The sequence below is a fragment of the Ovis aries genome, chromosome 21, assembly GCF_016772045.2.
Source record: "Ovis aries strain OAR_USU_Benz2616 breed Rambouillet chromosome 21, ARS-UI_Ramb_v3.0, whole genome shotgun sequence".
NCBI classification, from domain to species: Eukaryota; Metazoa; Chordata; class Mammalia; order Artiodactyla; family Bovidae; genus Ovis; species Ovis aries.
In genome coordinates this window covers 38,111,093-38,123,992 of record NC_056074.1, presented here as the reverse complement: position 1 = coordinate 38,123,992, position 12,900 = coordinate 38,111,093, and the positions used below count along the sequence as shown (strand labels likewise).

At 39.6% G+C, this 12,900-nt stretch overlaps 1 protein-coding gene across 4 annotated transcripts in view; it reads right to left on the bottom strand.

Annotated features, from left to right (window-relative positions):
- LOC114110035 (solute carrier family 22 member 10-like) overlaps positions 1-12,900 on the bottom strand; it is a 35,814-nt gene that overhangs the window by 12,295 nt on the left and 10,619 nt on the right. For all 4 annotated transcript variants that reach the window (XM_060404053.1, XM_060404054.1, XM_042238305.2 and 1 more), the window contains 3 exons: positions 12,714-12,882; positions 11,060-11,183; positions 7,672-7,787 (listed from right to left, as the gene is read on the bottom strand). In XM_060404053.1, the coding sequence (XP_060260036.1) occupies positions 7,672-7,787; positions 11,060-11,183; positions 12,714-12,882 (409 nt within the window). The remainder of the gene's footprint in view (positions 1-7,671; positions 7,788-11,059; positions 11,184-12,713; positions 12,883-12,900) is intronic.

Here is a 12,900-nt window from a genome sequence, read left to right as displayed (position 1 = left end):
GTATGAGCTGGTTGTTTATTTTGGAAAATAGTCCTTTGTCAGTTTTTTTTAATTTAAATTTATTTATTTTAATTGGAGGTTAATTACAATATTGTATTGGTTTTGCCATACATCAACATGAATCTGCCACGATTTCCTATTATTTTCTCCCATTCTAGGTTTGCCTTTTCACCTTGCTTATAATTTCCTTTGCTGCGCAGAAGCTTGTAAGTTTAATCAGGCCCCACTTGTTTACTTTTATTTTTATTTCCATTACTCTAGGAGGTGGGTCATAGAGGATCTTGCTTTGATTTATGTCATGGAGTGTTCTGCTTATGTTTTTCTCTAAGAGTTTTATAGTTTCTAGTTCTACATTTAGGTCTTTAATCCATTTTGAGTTTATTTTTGTGTATGGTGTTAGGAAGTGTTCTAATTTCATTCTTTTACATGCAGCTGTCCAGTTTTCCCAGCACCATTTATTGAAGAGGTTGTCTTTGCACCCACTGTGTATTCTTACCTATTCTGTCAAAAATAAGGTACCTATAGGTGCATGGGTTTGTTTCTGGGCTTTCTATCTTGTTACATTGGTCTAGATTTCTGTTTCTGTGCCAGTACCATCCTATCTTGATGACTGTAGCTTTGTAGTGTAATCTGAATTCAGGAAGGTTGATTTCCTCCAACTCCATTCTTCTTTCTCAAGACTGTTTTGGCTATTCAGGATCTTTTGTGTTTCCATATGAATTGCGAAACTTTTTGTTCTAGTTCTGTGAAAAATGTCATTGGTAATTTGATAGGGATGGCATTGAATCTGTAGATTACATTTGGTGGTATAGTCATTTTCACAATATCGATTCTTCCTACCCAGGAACATGGACTATCTCTCCATCTGTTTATGTCATCTTTGATTTCTTTCATTAGTGTCCTATAATTTTCTGTGTAGTCATTTTGTCTCCTTAGTAAGTTTATCCTAGATATTTAATTCTTTTTGTTGCAATGGTGAATGGGATTGATTCATTAATTTTTCTTTCTGATTTTTCAATGTTAATATATAGAAATGCAACTGATTTCTGTATCATGCAGTTTTACTAAATTCACTGATTAGCTCTAGTGATTTTTTGATAGTATCTTTAGGGTTTTCTATGTACAGCATCATGTCATCTGCAAACAGTGAGAGCTTTACTTCTTCTTTTCCAATCTGGATTCCTTTTATTTCTTTTTCTTCTCTGATTGCTGTAGCTAGTGTTTCCAGAACTATGTTGAATGATAGTGGTGAAAGTGGACATATTTGTCTTATTCCTGAGCTTAGGGAGAATGCTTTCATTTTTTCACCATTGAGAATAATGTTTGTTGTAGGCCTATCATATACGGCCTTTACTATGTTGAGGTAAGTTCCTTCTATGCCCATTTTTTAAAGGCTGTTAATCATAAATGGGTGCTGAATTTTGTCAAAGGCTTTTTCTGCATCTACTGAGATTGTCATATGGTTTTATCTTTCAATTTGTTAATATAGTATATCACATTGATTGATTTGCTTATATTGAAGAATCCTTGCATTCCTGGAATAAACCCAACATGATCAAGGTATATGAGCTTTTTGATGTGTTGCTGAATTCTGTTTGCTAAAATTTTGTTGAGGATTTTTGCATCTATGTTCATCAGTAATTTTGGCCTGTAGTTTTCTTTTCTGTGTTATCTTTGTCTGGTTCTGGTATCAGGGTGATGGTGGCCTCATAGAATGAGTTTGGAAGTGTTCCTTACTCTGCAATTTTTTGACAAGAGTTTTAGAAGGATAGATGTTAGCTCTTCTCTAAATATTTGATAGAATTCTTCTGTGAAGCCATGTGGTCCTGGACTTTGTTTTTTGGGAGATTTTTGATCACTGCTTCAATTTCAGTGCTTGTAATTGGGCTGTTCATATTTTTTATTTCTTCCTGATTTAGTCTTGGAAGATTGAACTTTTCTAAGAATCAGCCTGTTTCTTCCAGGTTATCCATTTTATTGCCATATAGTTGTTCATAATAATCTCTTATAATCCTTTGTATTTCTGCATTGTCTGTTGTAACCTCTCACTTTTCATTTTTAATTTTGTTTTGATTCTCCTCTCTTTTTTTCCTGATGAGTCTAGCTAAAGGCTTGTCAATTTTATCTTCTCATAGAGCAAGCTTTTAGTTTTATTATTCTTTATTATTGTTTCCTTCATTTCTTTTTCATTTATTTCTGCTCAGATCTTTATGATTTTTTTCCTTCTACTAATTTTGGGGGTTTTTTTGTTCTTCTTTTTCCAGTTGTTTTAGGTGTAATGTTAGGTTTTCTATTTGATGTTTTTCTTGTTTCTTGAGGTAGGATTGTACTGCTATAAACTTCCCTCTTAGAACTGCTTCTGCGGTATCCCATAGGTTTTGAGTTGTCGTGTTTTCATTGTCATTTGTTTCTAGAAATGTTTTGATTTCCCTTTTTATTTCTTCAGTCACCTGTTGGTTATTTAGAAACATGTTGTTTAATCTCCATGTGTTTGTGTTTCTTACCACTTTTTTTCTGGTAATTGATATCTAGTCTCACAGTATTGTCATCAGAGAAGATGCTTGATACAATTTCAGTTTTCTTAAATTTACTGAGATTTGATTTGTGACCCAAGATGTGGTCTATCCTGGAGAATGTTCAATGTGCACTTGAAAAGAAGGTGTATTCTTCTGCGTTTGGATGGAATGTCCTGAAGATATAAATGAGATCCATCTCATCTAATACATCATAAGACCTATGTTTCCTTATTAATTTCCTGTTTTGATGATGTGTCCATTGGTGTGAGTGGGGTGTTAAAGTCTCCTACTATTATTGTGTTACTGTCAATTTCTCCTTTTATGTCTGTTAGGGTTTGTCTTCGGAGAAGGCAATGACACCCCACTCCAGTACTCTTGCCTGGAAAATCCATGGACAGAGGAGCCTGGTAGGCTGCAGTCCATGGGGTCGCTAAGAGTCTGACACGACTGAGCAACTTCACTTTCACTTTTCACTTTCATGCATTGGAGAAGGAAATGGCAACCCACTCCAGTGTTCTTGCCTGGAGAATCCCAAGTATGCGGGAGCCTGGTGGGCTGCCATCTATGGGGTCAGACACGACTGAAGCAACTTAGCAGCAGCAGCAGCAGTGTTTGTCTTATGTACTGAGGTGCTCCTATGTTGGGTGCATAGATATTTACAATTGTTGGTCTTCCTCTTGGATTGATCCCTTGCTCTTTATGCAGTGTCCTTCTGTATCTCTTGTAGTATTCTTTAAGGTCTGTTTTTATTTGATATGAGGATCACTACTCCAGCTTTCTTTTGCTTCCCATTTGCATGGAATATATTTTTCCATCCCCTGACTTTCAGTCTGTACGTGTCTTGAGGTCTGAAGTGGGTTTCTTATAGACAGCATATATATGGGTCTTGTTTTTGTATTCATTCAGCTAGTCTGTCTTTTGGTTGGAGCATTTAATCTATTTATATTTAAAGTAATTATTGATGTGTATGTTCCTATTAGGGCTTCCCTGGTGGCTCAGACGGTAAAGTGTCTGCCTGCAATGTGGGAGACCCGGGTTTGATTCCTGGGTCGGCAAGATCCCCTGGAGAAGGAAATGGCAATCCACTCCAGCACTCTTGCCTGGAAAATCCCATGGAGGAGCCTGATAGGCTACAGTCCATGTGGTTACAATGTTTCTATTGCCATTTCCTTAATTGTTTGGGGTTGAGTTTGTAGATCTTTTTTCTTCTCTTGTATTTCTTGACCCTATACAGGTCCCTTTAACATTTGTTGTAAAGCTGGTTTGGTGATACTGAATTCTCTTAACTTTTGTTTGTCTGAAAAGCTTTTTATTTCTCCATCAATTTTGAATGAGATCCTTGCTGGGTACTATAATCTTCATTGTAGATTTTTCCATTTCAGTACTGTAAATATATCCTGCCATTCCCTTGTGGCCTGCAGAGTTTCTGCTGAAAGATCAGCTGTTAGGTGTATGGGGTTTGCCTTGTATGTTACTTGTTGTTTCTCCTTTGCTGCTTTTACTATTCTTTCTTTGTACTTAGTCTTTGTTAGTTTGTTTAGTATATGTCTTGGTGTGTTTCTCCTTGGGTTTATTCTATATGGGAGTCTTTGTGCCTCTTGGACTTGATTGACTATTTCCTTTTCCATGCTAGGGAAATTTTCAACTATAACCTCTTCAAAAAATTTCTCATAAACTTTGTTTTTCTCTTCTTCTTCTGGGACCCCTATAATTCAAATGCTGGTGCATTTGATATTGTCCCAGAGGTCTCTGAGACTATCCTCGGTTCTTTTCATTCCTTTACTTTATCCTGCTTTTCAGAAGTTATTTCCATCATTTTATCTTCCAGCTCAGTGATTCATTCTTCTGCTTCAGATATTCTGCTATTGATTCCTTCTGGAGTATTTTTAATTTTGGTAATTGTGTTGTTTGTCTCTGTATGTTTATTCTTTAGTTCTTCTAGGTCTTTGTTAATTGATTCTTGTATTTTCTTCATTTTGTTTTCAAGGTTTTTGATCATTTTTACTATCATTATTCTGAATTGTTTTTCAGGTAGTTTGCCTATTTCCTCTTCATTTATTTAGACTTCTGTGTTTCTAGTTTGCTCCTTCATTTGTGTAGTATATCTCTGCCTTTTCATTAATTTTTTTAACTTATTGTGTTTGAGATTCCTTTTCCCAGACTTCAAGGTTGAATTCTTTCTTCCTTTTGGTTTCTGCCCTCCTAAGGTTGGTGCAGTGGTTTGTATAAGCTTCATATAGGGTGAGATTTGTGCTGAGTTTTTGTTTGCTTGTTTATTTGTTTGTTTGTTTTTCCTCTGATGGGCAAGGCTGAGTGAGGTGGTAATCCTGTCTGCTGATGATTGGGTTTTTATTGTTGTGTTGTTTGTTGTTTAGATGAGGCGTCCTCATCTAAACGCTATAGCACTCAGAGGGTGCTACTGGTGGTTGGGTGATGTGGGGTCTTATATTCAAGTGGTTTCCTTTGTGTGAGTTCTCACTGTTTGGTACTCCCTCGGGTTAGTTCTCTGATACAAGTCTAGGGTCTTGGAGTAGGTGCTCCCACTCCAAGGGTCAGGGCTTGACCTCTGGTCAGCAACTAAGATTCCACAAGTGGCTTGTTATGGAATTAAGTGAGATTAAAACAAAAATGCAAAAATGAGAAACCAAAGAGGAACCTCAGACAAATGGCGGTTACAAAGTCAGGCAAATAATAATCAAAATAATGGAATATACACATATACATATACACCCATAAGCAAAGTGAAAATAGTCCAACAAAAATAAAGTACAGTAGATTGACCTGGCAAACAAAGAAATCAAAAATTATATTTACCAGTTAAGAACAAAACTAACTAAAAGACAAACTGGAAAACAAAACTAAAGCAAGGTGCCAAGAGGGGAATAAAGCAATGAAAACAAAACTAACAATTATGTTGCAAGGAAAGGAAAGAGAGACAGGAAAGAAAGAATAGATATGCAAAGTTAAATAGAGGTAGATGAAGAAGATTTGTATACATTAATGATTAACTGCAAGGGGAAAAGAACAGTAGGAAAAGCAAACAAAGGAATAAAATGTAGAAAAATAGTTATAGGTTTAAAAGATTAAAATTTTAAAAAGAGGAAAAAAAAAAAAAAGGAAAACTTCACAGAACTGCAAAAGCCCAATATAGAGGCAGAGGTTTATATCAACAATTTAAAAAAAGTCACTGAAAAAAAAAAGCTCAAAAGCTTTATTAGGTTTCATAGTGCCAATAAAATTGACAACTACAGCAGAGGGAGGAAAAGAGGAAAAATAAAAAAGAAAAAATTCAAAAGAATCTACAGAACAAGTCAAAACGTAAGAATAATAAATGTTTTTCTTGAGTCACTGCTGTCAGAGTCCTTTCCCTCGCTGGGAGTCACAGTTCACCTCACCTCCCTAGGATGCTCTCCAACACTGTGCTGACCTCTGGACCTGCTGTGGGGGCAGCTCAGGTTCTAATCTGGTCTTACTCCTATGTGTTCTTGCTTCCAAGGCCCACAGCTATCAGAACTAATGTGTTTTCTTTTGTGAGAGCTCTCAACAACCTTTTATATACTCCATAGACACAGAGTCCACCTAGTTGATCATGTGGATTTCATCTGCAGCTTGTTCAGCTGGTGGGAAGGTTTTGGGTCTTCTTCCCTAGCCACACTGCCCCTGGGTTTCAACCATGGTTTTATTTTCACCTCTACATGTGGGTCATCCACTGGGGTTTGCCTCTGAGGTTGCCCTGGAGGTTTCAGGTTTGCCTCTGTGAGGGCCAGGTGTGGAGGTGGTGCAGCTGCTTGGATCACAGGGGTTCTGGCAGCACCAGGTACACAGGGAAGTTGGCAGCTAGAGCAGCAGGAAATAGAGTGATTTGAAAGGGTACGGCAACCAGTATTGGCCAGTATGCTCTAGTATCTTGCCTGGAGAACCACCCTCCCTGACAGGGAAGCCTGGCAGGCCACAGTCTACAGGGTCAAAAAAAGTTGGACACGGCTGAAGTGACCTTGTGTGCATAGACGCAAGACTTTTTTGCCTGTGGCAGCTCTGCCCCAGTGAGAGTTGAGCATGAAGGTGGCACAGCTGCTTGGCTTGCAGGGACCCTGGCGGCACCAAGTGTGCAGGGACACAGACTGCCTCTGCTGCAGGAGTTATGGCCCTATCAGAGTCTTTCTTCGAGCCTCTTGTAGCTGGCAATCAGAAGGCCTCTTTGGCCATTCTTTTTCCGTAGCTCCACCCATTCAGGCCCTTGCAGGGCTCCCTTGCCTGGAGTCCTTCTCTCTTGTTCTATGCATCAGGCACATAGAGGGGTCCCCCTGGCTGGAGTCCTACTCTGTAGATCGGCATATCAGTCACTGAAAGGAGCACTCTGAGTGGGGTCCTGCTCTTTAGTTCAGTGCGTCAGGCATTTGATTGGCCAGGCTCTCTATTGTTCAGCTACCGATGCTGGTGTGTGGGGAGAGAGAGAGGCTACGGTGATGGCTCCATCCCCTATGTGTGACTCAGCAGTATCACCTTGCTTCCATGGCTGCCAGGCTTTCCTCCACCGGCATTCCCCACCACAATCCACCCCCTGCTTAACCTCCTCTCAATCTGTCTCTCCACAGTCAACAGCAGCCCTTACCCTGGGATCACTCCACAATCCCCAAATTCCAGGTCCCAGCCACTATGCCTTCCAGGGGACCCACATCCCTGTCCAGGGTATGTATGGCTGCAGCAAGAACTGTCTGATTCTCATTCCATTTAGGCTGCCACAGATCAGCTGTTTCACTCTCAGCCTTAAATGTTTCTCCTCTGACTCAGACAATAGTCCCATTGTGGGAACTGGACCCTTGCTTCAGTTGCCCCTCCCACCAAGGGCAGGTTCCCCCCTAGTTCCTTCATCCTACCGAGTTTTGCATGATTCTATATATTCTTTTCCACTGGTCAGGTACTCCTGTCTGCTCTCAACTGGTATTCTGCATGCACTTCTATGTCTGAAGGTGTATTCCTGATGTATCCATGGAGAGAGATGTACTCCACGTCCACCTGTTCCTTCGCCATATTTTTCTCTCTTCCTCATCTTTTAACCACAAATAAGCCCTCCCTCTCACAACACCATCATAACCTTTTGTAATAAACAGATTCATGTTCCCATTCAAGTTGTCATACATTGTGGGTAGCCCACCTCACAAAGAGGAGGAGACAGATCCTTTTACGCAGGTTGGGTGTGCGGAAAAAGTCAAACACAGTAGTTTTGGTCTGTGCTCCCTCCAGCTCCTCCTGCATCGTCACTCTCAAACCCTTGAACAAAAGCAAACAAGTATCATTTGCTAGTATAGTGCCAAGTATTGTGATGAGTGCCAGTAGGATAGGAGAGATGTGTGTCCTTTCTTTCTAGTGTAATATATTCATGTATGACCTAAATCAAATCCATTTCGATTATACAGTGGAGGTGACAGATAGATTCAAGGGATTAGATCTGATAGACAGCATGCCTGAAGAACTATGGGTGGAGATTCATAATATTGTAAGGAGGTAGAGACCAAAACCATCCCAAAGAAAAAGAAATGCAAGAAGGCAAAGTGGTTGTCTGAGGAGGCTTCACAAATAGCTGAGAAAAGAAGAGAAGTGAAAGGCAAAGGAGAAAGGGAAAGATAAACCCATTTGAATGCAGAGTTCCAGAGAATAGCATTGAGTGATAAGGAAGCCTTCTTAAGTGAAAAATGCAAAGAAACAGAGGAAAATAGAATGGGAAGGACTAGAGATCTCTTCAAGAAAATTGGAGATACCAAGGGAACATTTCTTGCAAAGATGGGTACGGTAAAGGAGAGAAATGGCAAGGATCTAACAGAAGCAGAAGAGACTCTCCAAAGAAGACATTGGATGGCTAACAAACACATGAAAAGATACTCATTATTAGAGAAATGCAAATCAAAACCACAGAGATTAAAAAGAGAACTACCTTATGACCCAGCAATCCCACTTCTGGGCACAGAAACCAGAATTGAGAGACATGTACCCCAATGTTCATTGCAGCACTGTTTATAATAGCCAGGACATGGAAACAACCTAGATGTCCATCAGCAGATGAATGGATAAGAAAGCTGTACATATACACAATGGAGTATTACTCAGCGGTTAAAAGAATTCATTTGAATCAGTTCTGATGAGATGGATGAAACTGGAGCCGATTATACAGAGTGAAGTAAGCCAGAAAGAAAAACACCAATACAGTATACTAACACATATATGGAATTTAGGAAGATGGCAATGACGACCTGTATGCAAGACAGGAAAGACACAGATGTATAACGGACTTTTACAGAGGAGAGGTGGGATGATTTGGGAGAATGACATTCTAACATGTATACTATCATGTGAATTGAATCGCCAGTCTATGTCTGACGCAGGATGCAGCATGCTTGCTGGTGCTGACCCAGAAAAATGGTGGGGGAGGGGGTTCATGTTTGAATGCAAGAATTAAAGATTTTAAAATTTAAAAATAAAAAATAAAACTCAACATTCAGAAAATGAAGATCAAAAAAGGTAGGGCATGAGCCACCCATCTCTTTGTATGAACTTGTAATAAACTTTCTCTGTTCCAAACTGTAAAAAAAAAAAAAAAAAAAAGAAGAGGTGGCATGACTGCACAGAAGAACTACACAAAAAAAGGTCTGAAGGACCCAGATAACCACGATGGTGTGTTTGCTCACCTAGAGTGAGACATCCTGAAATGTGAAGTCAAGTGGACCTTAGGAAGCATTATTACGAACAAAGCTAGTGGAGGTGATGGAATTCCAACTGAGCCGTTTAAAATCCTAAAAGATGATGTTGCTAAAATGCTGCACTCAATATGTCAGTAAATTTGTAAAACTCAGCAGTGACCACAGGACTGGAAAAGGTCAGTTTTCATTCCAATCCCAAAGAAAGGCAATGCCAAAGAATGTTCACGCTACTGCACGATTACACTCATTTCACATGCTACAAGGTGATTCTCAAAATCCTTCAAGCTAGGCTTCAAAGTGCACAAAATGAGAACTTCCAGATGTACAAACTGGATTTAGAAAAAGCAGAGGAACCAGAGATCAAATTGCCAACATCTGCTGGATCATAGAAAAGGCAAGGAAATTCCAGAAAAACACCTACTTCCGCTTCATTTACTATGCCAAAACCTTTGACTGTGTGGATCACAACAAATTGTGGAAAATTCTTCAAGAAATGGGTATACCATACCACCTTACTGGCCTCCTGAGAAACCTATAGGCAGGTCAAGGAGCAACAGAATGGACATGGAACAATGAACTGGTTCAAAACTGGGAAAGGAGTACATCAAGGCTATACATTGTGACCCTGCTTATTTAACTTACATGCAGAGTACATCATGCAAAATGCCAGGCTGTAAGACTCACAAGCTAGAATCAAGATAGCCAGGAAGTATCAACAACCTCAGATATGCAGAAGATACCACTCTAATGGCAGAAAGTGAAGAGGAACAAAAAAGCCTCTTGATGAGTGTGAAAGAGGAGAGTGAAAAAGCTGGCTTAAAACGCAGCATTCAAAAAACTAAGATCATGGCATCCAGTCCCATCACTTCATGACAAATAGTTGGGGAAAAGTGGAAACAGTGGCAACTTTTATTTTCTTGGCTCTAAAATCACTATAGATGGTGACTGCAGCCATGAAATTAAAAGACACTTGCTCCTTGGAAGAAAAGCTATGACAAACCTCGACAGTTCATTAAAAAGCAGAGATATCACTTTGCTGACAAAGGTCCGTATAGTCAAAGCTATGGTTTTGTAGTCATGTACAGATGTGAAAGTTGGACCATAAAGAAGACTGAGCACTGAAAAATTGATGTTTTTGAATTGCATGCAAGAGACTCTTGAGAGTTCCTTTGGGCAGCAAGGAGATCAAACCAGTCAGTCCTAAAGGAAATCAACCCTGGATATTCATTGGAAGGACTGATGCTGAAGCTCCAGTACTTGGCCACCTGCTGCTAAGAGCTGACTCATTGGAAAAGACCATGATGCTGGGAAAGACTGAGGGCAGGAGGAGAAGGGGACGATAGAAGATGAGATGATTGGATGGCATCACTCAATGGAGATGGGTTTGAGCAAACTCCAGGAGATAGTGAGGGATAGGAAAGGCTGGCAAGGTGCAGTCCATGGGGCCACAAAAAGTTGGACATGACTTAGCAACTGAACAATATTACACATGCCATCACAGGTATGATGTTGATATGATGGAGTAGGTAAGGAGTTAAGGGATACTCCAGGAAATTAAATGGCAACCATTAAATTTTGAAAATGAGAGCACAGAGGGGTCAGGGCATCCTGGAGAGTACATAGGCTATACAGTCAGATCAGGAAGTGAGCTAAAGGAAGAAGCTTTGTACAGTGCTCAAAGCTTCTTCTCTATGAGCTTTATGGCCTTTATGGCCATAAAGAACCAGGGTATTTGTATTCTCAACTAGCTGCCCTTGTTAGAAAAGCAGCTTGCCTATCTCATTAGGAGAAAGCAGGTGTGAGTTTATGACTCCCATTCAGTGGTAACCATCTTCCCTTTCTGCTCACCTCCATGTTCAGGATTGCCTCAGCATTCTTCATTTCATTTCTGCGTGCAACTTTCTTAAGTTCCCTTAATCCTTCATCTGTTTTATTGGTGATAATCAGCCACCGTGCAGATTCCACCAGCCACCTGATAAAAGAAGGGCCCACAAGTGCAGCCAGTTCCCTCTTGCTTATTTGTCATATGGTTAATTACAGCATATGCTTTTTGCCTTCAAACCAATATTCACCACTTCAAGTACTGGGTTAGGAAGAGGAGCTCATGTTTTGTTACATACTTCTAGGAAAATACAAGAATGACCACTCTATGTAGTACATCTGAAAGATGTTCTACATGCAAAGGATCTTAGAGTTTACAGTCAGATTGCCTCTCTGCTTACTCAGCAGAAGGTTTTCCAAGAGGCCTAAGAAGCTTAAGTTTGAGAGTCCCTCATTTGCATAATTCCCTCCAAAGCTAAGCATGAAATCCAGCACATTTGTGCACATAGCATATATTCATAATATATATTATCTTGAAAAAGGAAACCCCCAAATGCATTTCAGTTCAGTCACTCAGTCAAGTCCGACACTTTGCAACCCCATGGACTGCAGCATGCTAAGCTTCCCTGTCCATCACCAACTCTCAGAACCTACTCAGACTCACATCCATTGAGTTGGTGATGTCATCCAACCATGTATGCTTTTAGGCCAACAAATATTGTCAATACTCCTGCTATTTCCAGCAATGTCGGTGGAATGCAAATGTACGGAAGCCTGGTGTGCTACAGTCCATGGAGTCATAAAGAGTCGGACACCACTGAATGAACAACAACAGCTACATAAATGGGGGTCACCTATTTACATCTGCCTCAGTTTCCTTATCAATAAACAGAGACAATAAACACACCTTCCTGGTTAAGAGGATAGAATGACTTAGCAGATGAGTCTGATGTGGATTATCCTTTTTATTTCTCTCTCTTTGTACTCATGTCACTGTACTAAATCCATAACAATCTTTCTGGGATCTGCTGAATATGACTCTCCCTAGAATGGTTTTAAGTGTAGGGATGAGATTATCCATAAATAAATGTTCATTAAAATTACTTAAGGGAAGACAGACTGATGAATACATAATGTAAATCATCCCAATCTGCATGTCATTTTCTCTTCTGGAGAAATTAAGCTGCTATTTTGTTAAATTGCTCCATGAATACATTTTCTGCCTCTTCCTTTATCCAATTTAATCGGCAACATAGAAAATCATTGAGAACTTGATTATATCATATTCATTCCAAAGCAAAAAAATTGAAGCTTTATCTTTCAAATATACTTAAGTATATATTTTATATTAAGAAAAATAGTACTGGAATAACTCAATGGCACAACACTGGGTAAGACTTAGGAAGCAAAATGGCAGAAAATACTTGGAACTCCCAGGCAGAAAGCTCATTGTTATTCTGTGTTCTGCTTCTCAAATCTCAAATTGAACAGAGTAAACAGGTGAAAGACCCTGGTTTAGGCAGAAACAATAAGAAAGGGTTCAGGGAATAAAACCAATACAGTATTGCAAAGTAAAATTTTAAAAAAAAAAAGAGAGAGAGAGAGATTATCAGTATATCCCAATTCAGCAAGCATTTTCATCCCAGGTTCCCTTAAAACACAGTGAGAGAGATGTTCATACCTTGAGGAGAAAGAGAAGACGAAGAAAGGTATAGACACCACCAGCTGTAGGGTGCGCCACTCTCGAAAGACAAAAGCCAGTCCTCCCAGCATCATCTGTCCAATACTAACAGCACAAGTTATCAGCATTATCACCATGGCTTTAGACTGGGACCTTGTCCACTCTGCAACTAAAGGAAAACCCAATT